The sequence below is a fragment of the Manacus candei genome, unplaced genomic scaffold, assembly GCF_025592945.1.
Source record: "Manacus candei isolate 608988 ecotype Guabito, Panama unplaced genomic scaffold, ASM2559294v1 h1tg000052l, whole genome shotgun sequence".
NCBI classification, from domain to species: Eukaryota; Metazoa; Chordata; class Aves; order Passeriformes; family Pipridae; genus Manacus; species Manacus candei.
The window spans coordinates 1,500,306-1,520,808 of NW_026138100.1; the positions used below are offsets into that span (position 1 = coordinate 1,500,306).

General features: G+C 41.1%; 1 protein-coding gene across 8 annotated transcripts in view; it reads right to left on the bottom strand.

Moving 5' to 3' along the window:
- Positions 1-911: 911 nt before the first annotated feature.
- Positions 912-20,503, bottom strand: part of TULP4 (TUB like protein 4) — a 154,828-nt gene continuing 135,236 nt past the window's right edge. For all 8 annotated transcript variants that reach the window (XM_051801546.1, XM_051801547.1, XM_051801544.1 and 5 more), the window contains 5 exons: positions 19,413-19,557; positions 18,167-18,260; positions 16,621-16,764; positions 10,521-13,102; positions 912-8,786 (listed from right to left, as the gene is read on the bottom strand). In XM_051801546.1, coding sequence (XP_051657506.1) covers positions 8,670-8,786; positions 10,521-13,102; positions 16,621-16,764; positions 18,167-18,260; positions 19,413-19,557 — 3,082 coding nt within the window. In that variant the 3' untranslated portion in view covers positions 912-8,669. The remainder of the gene's footprint in view (positions 8,787-10,520; positions 13,103-16,620; positions 16,765-18,166; positions 18,261-19,412; positions 19,558-20,503) is intronic.

The following is a 20,503-nucleotide window of genomic DNA, read 5'->3' on the forward strand; positions in this document are numbered from 1 at the left end:
TTTATTTTCCTCTTTTGACTGCTGCTGAGCACCAATTTGATGTTTTCAGACAGCTAGCTATCAATCCATCAAAAGGTCTCCCTGGAATAGTGGAGATCACTACAGAGACCATTACTGCAAATGTGAAGTTAGGATTGTTTTTTTGACCCATGTATCACTTCACTTTTACCTACACTGAGTTTCACCTGCCATTTTATTGTCAAGTTTCACAAAGACTTTCTGAGATTCTTGATCTTGCTTCACTATTTTGAATAACTTCATATCATCAGCAAACCTTGTATGGTGAAGAGGTGAGGATCCATCACAGACTCTTGCACAATTCCAATGGCAAACTTGGAAGTCCATTATGGGGATCGATGCCAGGATTCTCTCATTTGTGCCATAGCTGGGATGTTTATTAGGCAAGTTAAGATACTTTATGACAGGTTTCATTTGTTTGTTTGTTTCCTCAGCTCCCAGAATACTTTTTGTTAAAAACCAAAGAATGAACACTGGCCATCATAGCATTTTATTCTTTTGTTAAAGATGACCGGACAGAGGAATCCCTTGGTAAGGTTTCCAGTATATCAATGACAAAATGAGAAGTACCAAAAACCCCAAAGGTGATTTCCTTAAAAATGAAAGCAAGCAGAGGAGAAATATCATAAGAATCAGTTGATATCCAGGCAGATAAGAACCTCATTACCACAAAATCCATGCCATCTATCCTCCCATATGAATGACTCAAAGTATGGTGGGCTGGTACACGCATCAGGTTCAGTGGAATTTGGGGACACAGTTATTGAAAAGAGAAAGCATAACAACATCTGGCTAATTATTATTCAGGTTGTTGCAGCACAGATTTGTCATCTGCTTTAGAAGTATTTAAGGTGCTTGGCAAAATGCAGAATGCAACAAAAACAAATCAGGAATTTTCTAGTCTGCAAAATTTTATTAAGCAACAGCTGGACAACTCTTACAACTCCAAATCATCAAGGAAAAATAGGGCAATCAGTCCATCTCTCAATCATGTAGACAGTAAAGAATCTGGACAAACCACATTTTTATAGGGAAACCAACAATACTTTCTAGGCACCTCCTGCAAAAACTATTACACAAGACACAAAAAGGCAGATCAGGGTAGTTTTTAAGTACAATGGAAACCAAGTATACCATGGTATATTGAGGAGAAAAAAACTCCAAAACTTGAGATTCAAAAAAATAGAATTAAAAAATTGTCTGGGTAAGTAAAGTAGACAACTGGTGTACCAAATTTTCAAAAGCCTTAAGTAAAACATGCTGGGCTTACTTGTTAAGAATGCATGCACTCTCATGACTCTGTGCTCATCAAATTAAAAAAAAAAGAAAAAAAAAGAAAAAAAAAAGAAAAATAAAGAAAAAAATCCCAATTCACGTTCAAAGTTACAGTACCAAAATAATGCATTTATAAACAAATGCAACTCCCCTTCTTTTCCAGGAAACACTACAGTGCCTTTTCAATCAAATGCATCCTCATGCTATTCCACAACACCACATATTTTATCTACAATAAACAACGAGATCTTGAACAGACACACCCTTCCGCAAACACACAACACACAAAGAGAAAAAGAAGCAGTGAATGCAGAAATAGTGAAATGGATGTGAAAAGCAACCTAAGGCAACACATGTATCAAGCAAACAAAAGTAACAAAGGGAAAGCAAGAAAATTTCTGAACAAATTGCTTGAAACAACACAGATAGGAATTACAAGCTGTGTTATTCCAGTGAAATACTTGAAACTCAGGTGTCTGCACACTGTTCAAAAATGTTTCTCTTTATTACTTTGACCTTAATCCATATCTTAAACCATCTACTTGGCCAGTAAGATAAACATTTCAAAAACAAACAACATTTGTCAGGATTCAGAATTCAGATCATATTTTCAAATTGTAAACTGGAGGGCAAGGATTAAGAACAGACTGGGAGGCTTTAGCATCATACCATCTAATTGTTTCATTGAACACTCTGGATAGGCAAGTATTTGGTGTTTTCATGTATTTAATTTTGTCTCACAAAATCATGTTGTTTTGAACCTGCAGTCAGCAAACCTGTGCACTTGCATAGTGCTCCCAATCAATCAATTTGCCTTAAAGCACAAATTTCTTGTTATAGATTCATTTGCAAAATCAAAAGTTGAAGGGTTAATTGCTTTTGTCTTAAAAATTTTCTAGATGCAGCAACAATCAAACTGCCCAAACAAACTCCTGATACATTTTCAGAGATATCAGGCAACAGGGAAAGCGGAGTCTTTTCATCTTAAAACATTTCAGTGGGATTTTTTAAGAAGAAAATTAAATCACAGATAAATACAAAGACAAAATAATTCACATAGCCTATTGTTCACTAGTAATAATTAACCTTATTCCTTTGAGAATGGTGTATGTAAATATCAATTCTGCAAAGAGGACCTGTGGTGCCTACCTGCAGACTACTCCTAAGGGTAGCAGGACTCTAAATTGGTATTTGCTAATGAAGGATTATGCCTTGAAGGTGAAGGGACTTGAAAACAAGAAAACTTCGTCTACTAGAATTTTTCCATTTTTGTAAGCAGTATAGCTGATTTGCTCTCTTATGGGAAAACCATTATGCCAGTCTCTAAGTAACATAGACAGCTTGCTCTCCTGTCCTGTGATGGAATCCTAGAAATGGGAATAAGAGTCAAAAATCTGAACTACTACTCTGTGGCCAGGATTTTACTTCTAGCATTCCTCAAAGGGGTTATATGGAACTGTCAACATAGCTGTTGGCTAAAATGCTTTAGAATTTTCTTAAGTGAATACGGGTCATACAAGTAATTTTTACCTTATAATCACACAGTAATGGGTAAATACATTTTGGATTGGATTCTGCTCCCTTATGTATCTTGGTGTAACCATGTAGTGAGGCTGGAAGTTGGTCCCCTGTCAGCATGCCATGCAAGTGTCTCATCTGTTACTAATCTCTAAGTCAGATTTAGTGGTCTGGAGTCAGTCAGGTCCTACAGAAATGTGCAATTTCCAGACAGTTGCTCTGGGAAACACGTTCTTAAAAGCTAGTGAAAATTTGTTCTGTCTTCTCTCCCTTTCTCTCCATCAAATCAGTTTTTGCACTTTCTGCTCTTTTCATATGAGGAATTAAAATGTTTCTGACAGGTAATGGCACCAAGATAACACAGGATCACACACGCCAGGCTGCAAAAAGCAAATGCACTGAAACTGTCTGAGGCAACCATCAGGCAAGCTCAAAAATCTGTTTGGAATTTCTGAGAGGACACTAAAAAGATATATCAAGGAAAGCCTGGACCTATGTAAAGTTTAGGCTCAAGCAAAGTCAGATATCCTTGTCTGACACCTGTAGACCCTCATGCATCTTTGTAAAAACAGAGTTTTACTTGTGGCTGCACCACAGAAAAATTTTCTAACTGAGATGAAACTGTGAGGATTTACCGACACTCAGGCAGCCCACAGCACATGTTACTGCTGCCTCTGGAACTGAGTGCAAAATTATTAATGTGATAATTCATTTTTTCCTCCTTCACCCCCCTCCTTCTCATAGTTTCTTAGGATGTTGCAGAAATGTGTTATTCTTACTGTTTCAAGCTAAAATTTGCCAATTCATGCATAGTGCAATTCATACCAGATTTTAAAGATAAATTTTTAGACTCTGTTAGGAGATCTATTTTGAGGATATCAGCTTTGTTTTTTCAAAAGAATTGGGCTTTCAGTTGCATCCCTTTGCAACTCCATCAAAGCAGATTCTGACTTCAAATGGCCACCATGGCCACTGACTGGCATCAAGGCTTTCTCTGCCCAAAGCTGCTGCAGCCAAACTCCACAGCAGCTTCATGCTGCTCTAGGAGCAGATTTAGAAGGGTGAGTGGAGGAACACCTGCTCCAATAGGTCTCCTATGGAGCATCCTGAAGAGGTAAAGCTGCTGCAGCCAATGTCAGGGCTCAGCTTCATCAGCTCTGTGCAGCACTAGCTCACCTGTCAGAAGCACTATGGCTGTGTTGGAACCAGCTGAACCCAGCTGAAAAAAGAGTGTTATTAGTCTGAGCAGAGGAAAATGCTTCTACTGCCACACACTTGTGCCTCAGCTTATTCCAAGCTCGCTTGCTTGTATCTCCATGTAGCACTGAATTACAGCACTGCCAAACCCTACTGAACTATGCAATGAACTTCTTACAAACTGAGCCTACATCATTATACACTCTTTTATCACGTAACCCACCTTATTTAATATCTCAAGAAAAAGCACTATACTAAGAAGAGGGAAAGCAAACGAAGACTTCTATTTTTTAAACCACTCCCAACTGAAATATAGGTAGAAACAAAAAAGAAGAGATTTCTGCAGGTCCCAAAGAAGTCACCTAGACTCTTCGTATTCTACACAGTTCTCCATAGCAAACTCACTGCATCTAGCTGCCAAAAAATATATTTGCCTGCCTGCATTATGAAATTTTTGTATATTATGCAGCAAAACCAGGTCTTCCTATATGCATTTTTAATTTCTTGCAGCAAAACATACCTGCTACCAAACAATTACTTACAAAGATGCTCTTTAAATATAAATAAGTGTGTGTAACTTACTGATACATAGTAATAAAATAATCCGTATATCACTTATTACATTATGCAAGAAAAATAATTTGTCTTTTGGACATTAGCAGGAAATCTACATTAAATTATCTTTAAAAAAACCACTCAAAACTTCCTAAAGAAAAATCAAACTCAAACTAAAACAAACAAAAAACAAACCCAACAGAAACAAAATAAACCCCCTAGACTGTTACAATTATTGCACAACTGGGAAAAAAAAGCTTTGGAAAAAATATCCTTTACTACCAGAAATTACTGCATGTAGAAAATAACTATGTATTTCTGAACACTTTGCTACATTCTTCCTAGAAGAATTTAGTTATCTACAGGAAAACTCTGTTTTACTAATGAAATAGAAAATGTAACATCTACCTTTTGGCTGAATGTGATAGCAAATCTTAAGGATTTAAGTGATTATTTGGGGGGTGTTCTTAAATTTGTTTCCTATATTGTATCTCAGTGGAAAATAAAACAACTTTCACTTGTTCTGTGTATAATTTAGAATCCAGTTGCACACCCAGACTTACATATTTCCCATTCCTTTCATTAAAATTCTATATATTTGAGAATAGTTTCTCTTTCTAATACTGGGTATTCTCTTTGCATTATAATCCTCAATTAAAGGGACTCTCTTAAATTATTTTCCAAAAGATAAAAGATTATCTTATTCTATAGAATTTCCTGACAAGTAAATGGAAAGAATGATGGAAACAGCATTTATTTTCCTATTTTTTTATAATTATTCCTTCTGCTTTGCTGGGGTAGAAACCAGGGCTCTTTCTTTGTCAAAGCTTTTTGTGAGTGCCATCAGAAGGATGCAATCATGACCCGGACCAATGAAGCCAACTAACTCTCCTAACTTGTTTTATGGGTTTTCATTTCTTGGTTCTCCATTAGCACAAAACTTCTGACAATCAGAAAAATTTGGCAACGAACCAAGTGAAAAGGAATACTGTTCCCTGGAATGTTAAAGAAACTGCATGCAGAAGTCCTTCTATTTAGATTAGATTTTCTTAAGAAAAGAACATTCCTGTAGTTTCCATGTACTAATAATTTTGGCTTAAAATTACAGGCAATGTTTCTTCCAGTTGAACATTTCTGACATGTGACTAAGTAGCTCTTCCCTCAGCAAGCAAGCAAGCCAGCCCTCATATATTTCTCCTCTTATGGTGTTCAGTGTGTGCCTGTTAAACTCTAATTAGGGTATGACTGGTTAGCACAGACCTTAGGGCAGGTGAGGATTCTCATCAGCCAACTTTCCTCCTTGTGTTTTGGGATCAGTGGACTAAGAATTCAACCTACTGCTTTTACAGTATATAACTCAATAGAGACAAAGGGCTTAATTGTGTTTCCTCCGCATAAAAAAACCCAAGTGAAACATTTCCATTGATTTTTAAGGGACCAGAACCAAATCAATTTTGGTTCCTCTCTTACACACACATAATACAGGCACTTAACCTGCTGAATAAATCATGCATGTGAAAAATAACACAAACAGGCCCAGACAATTAGTGGAAAAAAACCCTAATTAATTAAAGCAAACAAGATGCCAACGGGAATGTTGTGCCTGATCACTCCCATATACAAGCCTAAGCCGCTGAGCTTTGGGATACAAGCATGGTACCATCTACTTCCCTGCTCCTTTCTTTCCTACATCTGCTTCCTCTCCAATGAAACCATCTTGAAGGTGGTTTTTCCTGGACTTAACCCATGGGGCATTACCCAATCTGCTTTATCATCTCCCTTGGAAACCCTCTGAAACTCCTCTCTGACTGGCAGTGCTCCTCTGTGCTGTACAGCTCTAGTAGCCGCAGAAGACCAGAAGTTAGAAGCTCACTGCATATTATTAATATCTACTACAGCAAGGTATTACGTGATATGTTGCTTTAGAACAAATCAAATGCAACACACATCTGCCTTACTACTAGGATTCAAGAAAAAGAGAGGAAATCACACTTGTTCTCTTAAGTTATATCAACTTTTTCAAGTAAAGAAGTTAAACCATGGATGAAAGACAAAGTATCCACTGACATCTCAACTAGCACATCTTTCCCAGTGTGCCTTTAACTTCAAAAGATTAATTTCTGAAGAAAATCTGCAGTGATGTTTTGTAATCTAGCGCCCAAATAATTATATGAACAGTTCTGAGGTTTGTGTATTACTGGGTGAACTACTTCCGTATCAAAACATATTCCGTAGCAAAATGCTGACAAAGAGGAAAGAGAGAAAGCAAATAAATATGTGCACAATACAAGGACAACACAGAAACTCTTCCGTGCAAGCAACCCTTCTGAAATGCTCAACAGGTCTGCACATCCACCAGAAAGAGCTGCAGCCATGCTACTGTTATAAGCCTTCCTCTGTAACACTCTATGTAAACTTTGGCTTCCCGCTCTTATCTGGAGCATTATATTCTCAAAATACAGTCACAAAGGCTACTCAAGTAGTAAGGTGATAAAAGGCATCATTCTGTCCAATTTTTCCTTCCTCTTTCAACTAATTTGTTCTCCAGCCAGCCATGGTGTTGTTTCCAATAATTAATTTGCTTTCCTGATGAAACTGCTTCTTGTAATGACTTATTACACTTCTGTCTCCTTCCTAATTCAAGCACAGATACACTGTTGTAGAACTTGATTCATACTGATTGCTAAGACTGGGCCTTCTCATACTGGAAAGACTTTGTTTATAAGGTGTAAACACATTGAAACACGAGGAGCGTGCACAGGCACGGCCTCAGAGGTACATCTGATCACACTGTACCTCTCCCAACTACATGTCAAATCAGACAATACTGCTGACCAGTGAGAATAAAAAAGCAATGCTCATAATTTATTCGCTCCTCTATCTTTTGTCACCTACTGAGAGATGTTTATCCCCAATAACTGCACACAAAACAAGCAGACATCAACTTCTTTGATACAGTGGGTTTTTAAACCACTCTCCTGGTTTAGGCCAGGACACAGTTAAATTTTGCAGTAGCCAGGAGTGGGCATGGCTAGGCCCTGGAGGTTATTCCATACCACCTCAGAATAACCTCCTATACCACCTCATACCATTTTCCGACGGGGAAGGGGTCCCTACCAGGTCAGGTAGCACGGTGCCATGGTAGGGTATTGTCAGGGGTTTCCATGTGGTGAGCAATCACGTGTGAATAGCTTGCCTCTTGTACATTCTGTTATTAATATTGTTGCTGTTACTGTTCGCTTTCTTATTTCATTGCTGTTTCCAGTAAATTTTTCTTATCTCACTCCTTAATCTTTACCTTTTGTACCTCCGATTCTCCTCTCCAGCCTGCCGCATGGGAGGGGGAAGTGAGCGAGTGGCGAGGGGTTTGGAATGTTTCAGAGGGAACAATAAAATTGGGGAATACCATTCCTGAACCATGACAACCACTCACTGGCAACAATTTTTTCTCTTCTGAATGATACATCATTATTTATAAATTAAACATTGACCTACATATGTCTCCTTGGAACCTGTGGTGCTCAGTTACTAGCAGATCTCAGAGAAGAAACTTATGTGTTCAAGTATTATAGCTTCTTTTTTTCTATTTTTTTTGCTGCTATCATTGATGTTTTAGAAGTAGAGGAGGAGGAGGAGTACAAACTGGACCAGAAAAAAGTTATGTTCCCTGTTTTAAAAAGAACAGCATGATATAAGGCAGTCTATCAAAAAGAGCAGTCTGTTTTAATCCCCCCATGAGCTTACATCAGCTACTGTAGCACACGTGGCAGAACCACCACAACAAGCCAAAAGCCACACTTCTTCATGTAACATGGAATGGCTCTCAACCCTTTGCTCTTTCTGACACCCAGCACAACACTTAAAAAGAAAAAAAAATAGAAACAAAACAAGCTAACAAACAAATAAAACAGAAAACAGCCCCCCACCCTCCACCCCATGACTGATTAGAGTTAATGCCCTTCTGGCGGGCACCAAAATACTTTTCCAGTTTTACTGTCTTCTTCACTCCCAGGCATCTCTGCACACCTAAAGCAGGCTGCCCTGACATTTTCCGGTTTGGACTTTGTGAGAAGGTTAACATTTTCTTCTCTCCAGTCTCTGCTTGTTCACTTGAGACGTTGAGTCACATTAGCCAGAGCAACAGCAAAGGCTTGTACTGCAGAAAATGGATACTGAAAGTCCAAAATGTAAGCATTGCCATCAATTCTTCCAAACTGCATCACCTGGGAAGCAGGGGAAGAGGACAAGGGAAGGAAAAAGAGAAAAACGTCAAAAAAAGTGAACCACGGAAAAGGAATCAGAGAAGAATAAAAGCAAAATCTTTTTGGTCCTTTGTACGAACACCTCACCTACTGAGGTAATGTGAATGGAGCTACTCACAGAATGGGGTTTGGTGCTGAAGAAGAGTAAGAGCACTGTACTATGTCTGTATAGAGTATTTGACTGCAATATTTGACTCTACAGAGCAAACTGAACTTTAAAATATGTTAGACTGCATACAGCATTGGTGTAAGTAGATTGTCACCAATTACTTCAGCAGATGTGAGGTACACCAGTATCATGTTTCCTGCAGGAAACTACCATTCTCTCTCTTGTAAAAATCCTATCATCAACCCATCAGGAAAACAGATTCTGCTTTCAAAGAAAAGAGCTTCCAGGGAAGGGGAATAACCAATTTTATCACTGTAGCACTTCATAGGCAGTAAGCTGTGCATTCTTTGCAGTTCTGTTTCCTTTTGCATAAACTTCACTAGCACATAATTACACTGAGAAAGAATTAGCAAAGGGGTAGCGAGAGCTGCTTGAATGCAGGGCTAGTCAGGTTGTTCATTGTTCTTCTGCAGGGAATATCTGAAGTTTGGCCTATTATTACTGCTTTTTCATTCACTTCATCAGAAGCCCAGACTGTATTTGCTCAGCAGTGAAGCTCCTTGAGCTATAATGGAGACTGTCTGTGCAAGTCAAGTCAGGCTCTGTTCCCTCACCACCAACAAAACCTGTGGTTGGGTGATTTCGCACAGCTGCCCATGGGCATGTATCCATAGCCATTTAACTGAAGAAGAAAGTGGTATAAATGGCTCTGATCACTGCCTTTGAGCTTTTGTTACAGACAAGCAAAACCAAAAGACTACCTCTGGTCACGCATGTTGGATATTTAAGATATCTAACTCCCAAGTTAAATCAGAGGAAATTGAGAACCTTGATCTCTTTAATAAACCAAAAGTGACTTACAGCTGGACAAGGAACTAAATATGAGTCTCCTAAATCTCAGTCCAGTGTCCTGCTGATTGGCACCACTTAATAGGCTGGTGTACCATCCCACTTGGGCCACATTAAATGTTTTGATTTTTTGAACTACCTGTCGACCCTTCTACCCATGGGTGGTTCAAAAGTGGCCCACAAGCACTTTGTTCTGGGGAGGGTCAGTGCCTCCCTCCTCTAGCATTAAGAACCAGCCCCAGGGGCCTGGTAACCCACAAGGGGAAATTTTGGCATGGAGAGAACCAAAGTGACTGTCCATTGTCTCTTCCTTAGCTATCTACTGACTGGCTAACCTTTGTGAGCAGGGCAAGAAGGGAGCAGTGTTCACTAACTAGCTGCCATCCACAACCATCAATGATGGCAAATGCAGCTACTGTTGCAGAGATCTGTTGTGTTTATTACAACACTTTCAGTAGTGAAAGCCAGTGAGACTAAAGTTGGCCCTTATTCCCATGTCTGACTGCAGTAAGACTGAACATATTTTGTATATTTAGTTTACAATTGAACTTCACCCATCATGCTGAATCTAGACCTTTGACAGCTGTTTTTTATCAACCACATGGCAAAGCTTTTTCTCACAGAGCAGTTAAATCAAGCAGGAGGCATTCGGCAGCATGAGAGACAGAGCTTATTCCTAGCATGGCTTTCCCACACCCTGGCCCCCATTCCAACACATGTGCACCAACCCTTCCTACCTGACGTCCTTCCAGCTCAATCTGAAAGTTTTTTGCCGACTCCTGGGTCACCCGCCCTCCAAAGTCCAGCTGGTAGACTTGTGTCGCCTCGTTCCACAGTGGCTGCTTGTTGGCCATCACGTACACAAAGCCCTGGCTTCCCAGTCTCCCATCCTCCTTCTCGCTGGCCTTCCGGCACTTGAATTCATCCAGCTCACTGGCTGTTCTCAAACTCCTTTTGGTTTTCCAACCCTTTTTGCTGCCCTGGCTCTGGTTCATCAGTTCATCTCCACTGATAAAAAGCTCTGGCTCACTCTCCGAACTGTCCTGAAACTCATTCGTCTTGTTTAGCTTCTTGGACTTCATCTGATCTTTCTGGCTCTTGACCTTCTTCTTCTCCCTCCCCAGCCGAGGGCTGGATATTAGTGAATTGAAGTCAGTCAGTGTCCTTGCCTCCTTTTTGACCTTGCCCTCGGTGATAGCTTGCATGTTTCCTTCCTCAGCTCGACTGTCCAGGCGTTTCCGGCTCTTCTTGCCAAATTTGTCTGTCCTTTGAGGAACAGGGCTTTCTGTCAAGGAGAGCACCTCCTGGAAAGTGTCTGCTGTCTCCACCATCACCTCTGTGCCCACGTGGCCCTGCAGCTCTGCTGGTGGGGGAGACATCACTGGCTTCTCCACCACGAGGAGCGGCTTGGGGGGCAGGGTGCCCGGGGGGTTCTGTACGGGTGGGCAGGCGCTATAGGAACTCCATGGGTGCAAGGCGATCGGTGGCAGTTGTAAACTAGAGCAAGTGCTACTTCCCGGGTACATGGGTGGCAAAGGGCAATAGGAGAGGTTGGATGGATAACCCGGCTGAAGGACAACTGTGGGCTCCTGCTGTGCAAACTGTGTTGGGGCCAGAGCTTCTTTGGGGGAGCAGGGGGCCTGCATTCCCTGAAGGGGAGGGGCACTGTAGCTTCCTGGGTAAGGTACTCCAACCCCGTAACTTGTCTGGAAGGTGGCAGTGGGACTGGTTGGAGATTTGGGGGAAACGAATGGCACTCGAGACATATCCAGATGTTGAGCTTGACCAATGATGAGCGGAGCAGGTTTTAGAGGATTGGGCACTGAGCTCTGAGATGTCCTTTCCTGAGGAACCCATATCTCTTCACTCACCATAGGGTCCCACTGGTATGGTGGTGGCCGTTTTACAGTAAGGGTAGCCTCTGTCAAGGACACAGGCGCGTGCCGTATTGATTTCTCCACTGGGCAGTGCTGAGAAAGGGCCTCATCCTCTGTGAAGGCGGAGTTGATATAATCTGCTCGGTCACGGGAATTGTCAGGTGGGCTCAGCAAGCTGTAGGAGGACTGGGAGGCCAGAGGTGAAGTACTGACAGAGTGAGCAATCACAGAGCTGTGCTGGGAGCCACTCCCTGTGCTCAGATCAGGTCTCACGCCACCAATACTGGAAGTGCTGCTACTAGCACTGGCACTAGGGATGTTGCCCGCACCACCAGCACTTGCATTGCTGCTGCCAGCGCCACCACTGCTGCACTGGCTGCAGGTGTACAAGGCGGTGGGTACTCTCTGCTGGTACTGTGCTGTCACAATGCTGCTCTTGGGTTTTGGGGGAAGTTGCAAGGTGGCTCTCTGACCATCCATCAGCTGAGCCATTTTCAGGGCTGCCTCTCTGCTGTTCCTCCGCAGAGTAGCATGAATGATAGTGTTGTCCAGCCTCTGTGCCATGCTTCTGCCCTGGGACAGCTGGCTGGCAATGTCAGGGTAGGGCGGCGGGTCCCCGGTTGGGATGGAGTAACGGGGGACTGTGAGCCGGTTCAGCGTGGCGCTGGCACAGGGCTGCTGCATCTTCTTCTCAGCAGCTGTGATGCGCAAGGTGGCGGAGCTGCCGGGACCCGGCAGGGTGTAGGTGCTCTGTGCACAGAGCATCCTGGTGCGAGGCCGGCACACCTCTTCCACGTTTCCGCTGCTGTCGAACGTTGTTATCCGCTCATACCCCAGGGGTGTCTGGTAGTGCCCCGCCGGGTAGAGTGAGAACTCCCCCTTTTTGAGGCAGAGATCAAGGGGTGGCTGCGGGGGGCCAGGCGGGGGTGGAAGAGTTGGCGGGGCAGGGATGGTGCCGGGGTAGGGTGGGGGCGGGTTCATCTTGTTCAGCTGCAGCTCCTGAGTGGCCCCAAAGATGACGGCGTCCCCTTCTACCAGCTGTGGCCCTGGCCGTGGGGCCTTGGCCTTGGGTGGGGGCTCATGCTCCCGGTCACTGTGGTCCCGCAGTTCAGTCAGGGCGATGGCAGGGGGTGCAGGGGGCGGCGGGGCCAGTGGAGGTGGCGGCGGGGCCGGGCGGCCCAGCTCCCCCACAGCCAGCGCCCCTGCCCCTGGGCCGGGAAAGCGGCCTGGCGCTCCCGGGAAGGGTCCCGTCCCCTCGCCCCCCGCTTCCGCCGGTGGGTTTGCCAGCACATCCAGCTGCACGTTCTGGTTGGCCAGCAGCGACTGGACCAGGCCTATGCTCTGTGTAGGCGACATGGCCTGTGCGGAGCTGTGGATGGGGGCGATGGGGATGTTGACGGTGCATGGCGGGCTGCTGGCGGGAGCACCAGGGGCACCGGGCACTGCAAAGAACAACAAAGCGTGTCACCCACTGTCTAGGCCTCCTCTCCCCATCCCAGGAATCCCTCCCATGTGATGACAAGGTCTTTGCTGTGGGGCAGCCCCAGTCATGAAGGGACTTTTTAAACTAATTATTACCTTTGTGTACTTGCCTAAGCACTCTGTTGTATCTGGATGGAGTGCTATTGGTTCCCAAAACCAATGGATCAGACCTCAGTTTGAACATGTAAGCCAGCCCATCTCCCCGACTCCCATTGCACAAGAGCTACTTGTAACAGCTGCTGATCAACTTTAAAGCCACTTTTTGGGAGTGACGCTTCAGAGGTAAAGTTCTGAGCTTGCTTTCAGGTTACACTATAATCCCCATGGACTTTCATGGTCTGAATTACCACTCACTCATCTGGTTTTAACTACTTCTACTCAAATCAATAAAAGTTTTGCTAAATCAGGACTCACTGGTTTTCAGCAAACAAAAAAAAGAAGTGGAGGGTAAGAAAAAAAGTTGAAGACCTGCACTGCAGGCACTGTATAGTATCTTGTATAACGTTCCTAGATTCAATGAGCTTAGGAAAACTGGAGAATACAGACAACAGTTGGGAAAAGGGAAGTACTATAATCTCATGAGTCCAGTGTGTAACAAACCAACCCATAATACAAAACCAAGGAAGCAGAAAGGAATATGATGGAATGAAATGTGGACAAAACTTATAAAAGTTTTTAAAAGAAGATTGGTAAGGAAAAGATGTGAGGAAATAAGTGGGAGGCCAGATGGGAAATGTAAGGGGAAGATGTGAGGAAAGAGATGGGAAGCCAAAAAGATTCAACAGTGGGCACTGTAGTCAGAGTGACTTCAGCATCAATGCTTGGGCATGCTGCAATCCGAAATGTGAAAAGAAGTAAATGCATGTAGGAAAAATTTCCCACATGTGGTGGTGGCGAAAAAGGGGCAGTGTGGCAAGAAGCAACTCCCATGATTTTAAACAGAAGCATTGAGCATGCTCAATTGTTTGCAATCCTTTTGCAAAAAGTGGTGAGAGTGTTTCCAACAGGAACTACCACTGAATAGCTGAAGCAGGGAAATGAGGACACTGGACTCAAGTACAGGTGCAGAAGTCAAGATAAGAAGGAACACAATAGAATAATGAGGGGAAGCAGTAAAAACTATATTAGAACTCCCAAGAATATTGCAAGTTCTTTATCTTTCATTAATCTTCCTGTAAAAAACCACACAGAAAATTATAAGTGGTGTGTACCAGCAAGTTTGTGGAAGGAAAACGGATGAGATAAAGGATCCTTAAATCATATCCAGGATCCTTTAAGTTTGCCAAATTCTGTGGAGACCTCAGATTTGCAAGACCAGATCAGGCAAGAGATCCATTAGTCAGGACTCCTGCAGATGCTGCCCAGTTCCTAATTAAATTCTAATTAAAATTCTAGTCATCTACCTATGCCCTATAATATATTTTCAATAGCATTATGCTTTTATCAGCATCAGAGATGAATGTGGTAGGTGTACAGACAGGACTGTGGCTATGCTGGCAAATATTTATGGTAGTTCTGCTCGTTCCTTTAGAAGAAGATGGACAGCTAAACTTAAATGACCCTAAGGCAGTGTGGTTCTGTGCTTGGCCGGCAGGCCGTGCTTTCATCCTGAAATTGCAGTTTAGCAATTTAGCTGCCAGAGCTTGAGGTTTGATTGTTAGGTTGGCTTAAGCAATCATGAATGTTGCTGTCATGGGTATTAAGTGCATTATCAAACAAAATCTCATTTGTTGTGGTGCTGCTTAATATTCCAAAGTGTTTAAATCCAATGTTTTCTTCATTTCTCCAATGGTTTTTAATTGATTTGTTTGCATACTTTGTAAGTTAAATCAATTCACTGTGCATTTGTCTTTCCAAATCTTTACTGACTACATTAAGAAACATATGTCCCAAGGGTACCTCACTATGAACATTCCACTGCCCAAAAGCAGCTTTCTACTATGTTTTTTTTAATCTGCCATGTAATCATTATTTACACTGCAATATTTTTCCTTCATATGTAGACTTTAAGAAAAGATGTACCCAGAAATATTTTTGATTATTTAAGTAGCCACCATTTGCTAAGTCAGAAATGAATTTTCAGAAGAAACTAGAAAGGAAAAAGTGGACAAGAAAAGGAAAGCTATTATGAAAGGCAGGGTAGTATGATTCTTTTACTAGGCTTCTCAAAGAATTGTAACAAAACTCTCTAACAATTTTCTCTCTGTATGTGGTGTATCTGCAATTCTGACTACCATTTCATCTCTTCAATAAGATAAAAGGAATTTATATTCCAGATCCCATTCAATCTTCAGGAAGACATGCGAAAACTTTATATTAAATTTTTTCTTTTCTATTTAGTTTTTATATTACTTTCTGTCAGCTTGGACCATGTTTCATAATAGAGAATGTTGAGTGCTTCCTATTAATAGAATATATACAATCATCAATGTCTCTATTATTTCTTCAGAACCTACAGGTGAATATCATGTTGACAGAAATGAGGCAAGCCAAGTCTCCCAAATTGTGTAAAAATGGGCTTCATTTTAAACATACAAGTATTTCTTTAGAAGTCCAGAAGACTACTCTGATGCTTGGGTCGGACACAAGTTTAAGTGCTTTCAGTAGTTGAAACCCTGGTCTGAAATAATGGGAGCATTTCCATTTATTTCAATAGACTCTAGCACAGTAAAGACAACTTTAATTGCTCTGCAGTGCTCACACTCCTTCCTTCTCAAAGGGTACTGGCATGATGGCCACTTCTGTAGTTCCAAACACCTGTGATTTGGCAAAAGGAATCCCTCACTGATATGAAAATTCTGAAAATGTATTAATTTATCTTCTTGTCTATTATTTTTTAGTTTTACCAGCATGATTATTTTTTTGATCAGAGGAGGTCCTGAATTCTTCCAGTCCTTTTACCTGCCACATCACATCAACTACACGGCTTGAATCTTCTGCTACTTTAAATCTCAGTGAAATGAAAAGTTCTTCCTGATCCCACTTGTTGATCAGCTACTTCACTATTTTAGCCTCTTAATATTAATAAAAGTCCAAATAGGCATTTATCACTTCTCAAAGGGTGGCTAAGTATTATGGGAACCTGTCCCCCAACCCAAGCTCATCAGCAGGCTGTGGTTTGATGCCATCAGGACTCAAGAACCATCTGTTTGGGCTTCCAACACATTACAGTTCTGTCCTGTCAAGATGCAGAATGCAAGGCTTCAGTTTATGGAGAATTCTTAACAAAGATGAATCAGCAGATGACTACTTTTCCAGTGAACCTGAAACTTAGCAGCTCTACATGGATTATATTTTCCACATGTATCAGAAAACAATGCCTATAATATATATTAGCCTTATTCTAATTTGGTTTTACAGGATCCCATCAGACTAAGGGATTTTGATTTGTGTGTTTACCACAGGGGACCATAACACGAATGACCTGTCCTTCATCTAGCTTAACCCATAACATGGCAGACCTCCAGCTCTTCCTTACCTGGTAAATCATCTTCATCTTCGCTGAAAACATTTGGATTAAAGACAGGCATGTTAATGTAGTCCATTGAAATCTTCCGCACTTCTGGGAGATATATGGTCATTTGCCTGGGCTGCAGATGCAGCAAACTGGTTTTATATATTACTAGAGAAAGAGTATAGCAAGAAATAAAAAAAATCTGTTACACAAAGAGCATCTAAACCTAAGAAAGAATCAATTCAAAGCAGACAGAAGGGCTATGAATATTATTATTTACTATATACATGTGCATGTGTGAACCATTATTTGTCAAATTACTACGTAACACTTTGCATAAACGGGATAAAAGAGATTGTAACTTTCAGCTATTTCTCTTTAAATGGAAGCAGCATCTCTGTAGTTAAATAATACACAGAAATAATGAATTACTTTATCTTTTATTCACATCTATTTTTATGGAAGGAAAATGCTTTTTCCATTCTACTTTTGGAACTCTTCACCACAGGATGCTACTGACTTACATGACATCAGGGTAAAACTGGAAAGTCTTCAGGAGGGAAATCTTTTGAAGATTACTACATGCAAAGAAACCCCTCATGGCTCAAGAAGTCCCTCCAAACATTGGAGACTGGGAGAACATTTGAAGAAAGTATCACTATACACTTACACTACACTTACATCCTTCCCTACCTATCTGTCACTGACAATGAGAGAATTAGAATGACTTTTAGTCATTCTACTACTGATAGCAGTCAACATAGCCACAAAAAGCATCTATCTAATTCTGCATCCAGGGAATCATTATGTGCTCCTGATCTAACTATATAATACAACACAGGAAAACATAAGTTTTCCAAAGAGCTCATTAAACTGCTACACTTGCGTTAATATTTCAGTTCAGAGCTCAGTTCAACTAGGTGGTACCCTGCTCTTTTCTCAGACTTCTTCCTTCCAACAGAACTATCTGGGTAGGACTGGCCTACCCAAAACAAGGTTGATAGTCTAGACAACTGCTACTTTTAATGAAGGCTACCAGATTACTGATGCTCCAGCAGGTGAACCTACTCATGCTCCAGCAGGAGAACCCTACGATAAGGCTATGTACTGACCTGAAGAATCTTGAGCATGATGCTGTAAGAGCTTTTTTAACATTATTTTTGCATAATTTCTAGCTAAATTACTACAAAAATCTGACTATTAAAAATATTTCTATTACAGTAACTTAATACCCATGATTGTTATACTCCTCTTGCAAAAACTTTTTTTTATTTGTGTGGGTTTTGTTCAAATAAACTGTAAAAATAAAGGTCCGGGCTTGAATGTTAATTAATCAGTTTATTACAAGTGAGACTTTTAGCATTTTATTGATCATGTCATTATTGTATTTATAGATTTTGATCTCCTTTAGTTACAGTGAATTTCATAAAATCTAATTCCTATTGTCCACAGAAAATAACTGCTTTGTTAAAGAAGTCTTTTGATCACTTAAAAAGAATGTCATGGCATAAGTTTGTTGTTTGTTAGAAAGAATTTGACATGTAAAAAAATCAACAGAGTTCACTTTTACCTGCACCAAGGTTAGTTGGTAGGAAAGCAGCCAAACCCACAATTTTAAATTTGGTTCCCCAGATATTAGATGTGACCTGAGCAAGGTAGTTGTGCTGCAAAGCAAAAACAAGATCATTTTTACCTGATAAAATCTGTATCAAACTCTAAGAAAGAACTGCAGAGCAATCAAGCTATTGCACGTGATAATGCAATTTCAGCTTCTCTTGTTTTTATTGTATTGAAACAGCCTAATGTGCCTTTGTAGCAACTGAACAACACAATGTCTGCTCAGTGAGAGTAGGTCTGTTTTCAAATGCTTGCTTTTCTGTACAGCAAGAGCATGGCTGTTCTGTATTTCAGAAAGTAATACACCCTGCCCGTTGGTTCTATGCTTGAGTCACTTTACAAAACAATAAGGCACAAATTAATTACTCATAACAGCAAACATATTTTTCCCTGGAGCTCCTAAAGCAACTTTCCAAACCATTGCTGCCATGGTGAATATATTATGGGTCTGAAAGACCAAGAAATTTTTCTCAAAGGTCAGGAGTTATGCTGTCAATATTAAGAGCAGGATCTAAGCCTTGGGTCTCCTGCCCTATTCAAGGGACTTTTGGTCCTATCTCTGTGTAACTATCTAGAATTTTTCATAAAAAGGAAAAAGTGAAACAAGAGAGCAGAAAAAAACCAAAGCAAACCAAACCAAACTAAAAGAATGCAGGCTGTTATTAATCAAATATGTAATCCAGATAGTTCTACAGCCTGCTAAGTTTCATTTACCCTGAGGACATGAACACCACAAAGAGTACAAAGTGCCAAATCCTTGCCTGCCTTCCAGTTAAGACTGTTCCATGTAATTATGAAACAGAGAACATTGAAGCAGAGAACTCTGAAGCAAACATTTCCTTATCTCAGCAATCCCTAGCAAAGCAGAGAATTACGGTGGTATTACGACAGCTCTGAGAAACCAATGAAGCATTTTCACATTTTTACAAAGCCAACAATATCACTTGGAATAAAACTTCTCACATGGATTTGCATTGACAAAAATTAGTGGTGATGGGATTTCTCAAATAACACCTGATACTCCACTGGCACTTTTGAACATTAATATTTAACTGGAAGATGCAATTCTCTAGTTGTTCCTTCTAGTAACTGTAATTTGATGACATTTTTTTATTGGTGAACTTTGGATCTCTATCACAACTTGCTGCCTCTTGAAGAAAATCCATTTGAATCGGGTATGGTAACAATAGGCACAATACCTGGGTAATATCTTCTAAAGGAAACTCTCTTCGGGTCAGGCTTGGTGAACCAATAGAGGGTTTCCTTATTGGTAACCTTGGTGATCTTGATATCTCCTGTGCAGCTCGGGACATCTTTGGAGATTTGCGAGCTTCTATATTGATTCTGCAGATAAAGCAATAATGAGAATCATCGGTGGGCACAGAAAAATGCACAAAATTCATGTCTTTGAGAGTAAAGATGTAAGGAAGACAACTGGTGTGGTGTTCTCTAAGTGGCTAATAAAGAGTCTACAGGACAGAGAATTACGGGTTAAAATAAAACATGCAGAAGACCTGACACGCAGTAAGTCATATCTCCCTCTATGCAAAGGGGGTCAAGAATATGAGTTCAGCCACTTGAAAGAGCTCAGTCATAGAAAAAGTAACAAACAGAAGTTGCATTTCAAAAGTATGCTCTTAGAAAACCAAGGGTGCAAGACAGTTGTTTTTCCTGAGCCCATTCAGGTTTAGGCTCAGGAATTGATGGCTCTTTTGTCAAGTTTAGTTCTTTTGCCAAACTAAAACTTTGGTATTTCACACATGTGTTCACACATAAAAGGATGCATTTGCTCTCCGTGATACCAGGGCAAGCTCATAATACAGTCTTTGGAAAAGTGTCACCTGCAGCTAGAAGGCATCAGGGCCTTAATTCTGTAACATGAAGCTGGCATATAGAGGTCAGTGCCTATGAGAAACACCACAGACATCAGTAAGGCTTTGTGCAGGTTTGGGGATTCTATCTATGCACATAATGAATATAATGAAGAGCTGTCAGGAAAACAACTGGACAAATTAATAGCTTGGAAGCTTGGTTTGCATATTGTTACAGAACCTTGTCAACACTGTGTTTAGGAGGCTCTGTTTGTTAAGGCTCCCTCGAAAGGCCACCACAGCATCAGTGCCACTTGTCAGGATCTATGCCACCTATGCATGGACATATGACTGAAAATATCTCTGAGGAAATAAAGGTTTTAACTAGATCAGGGACTCTAAGCACTGAGGGGGTAAAAACACAGTCTGTTTGAAGGACAAATATATTCCACGGTGGCAAGAGTTCATATGTGGCAAAG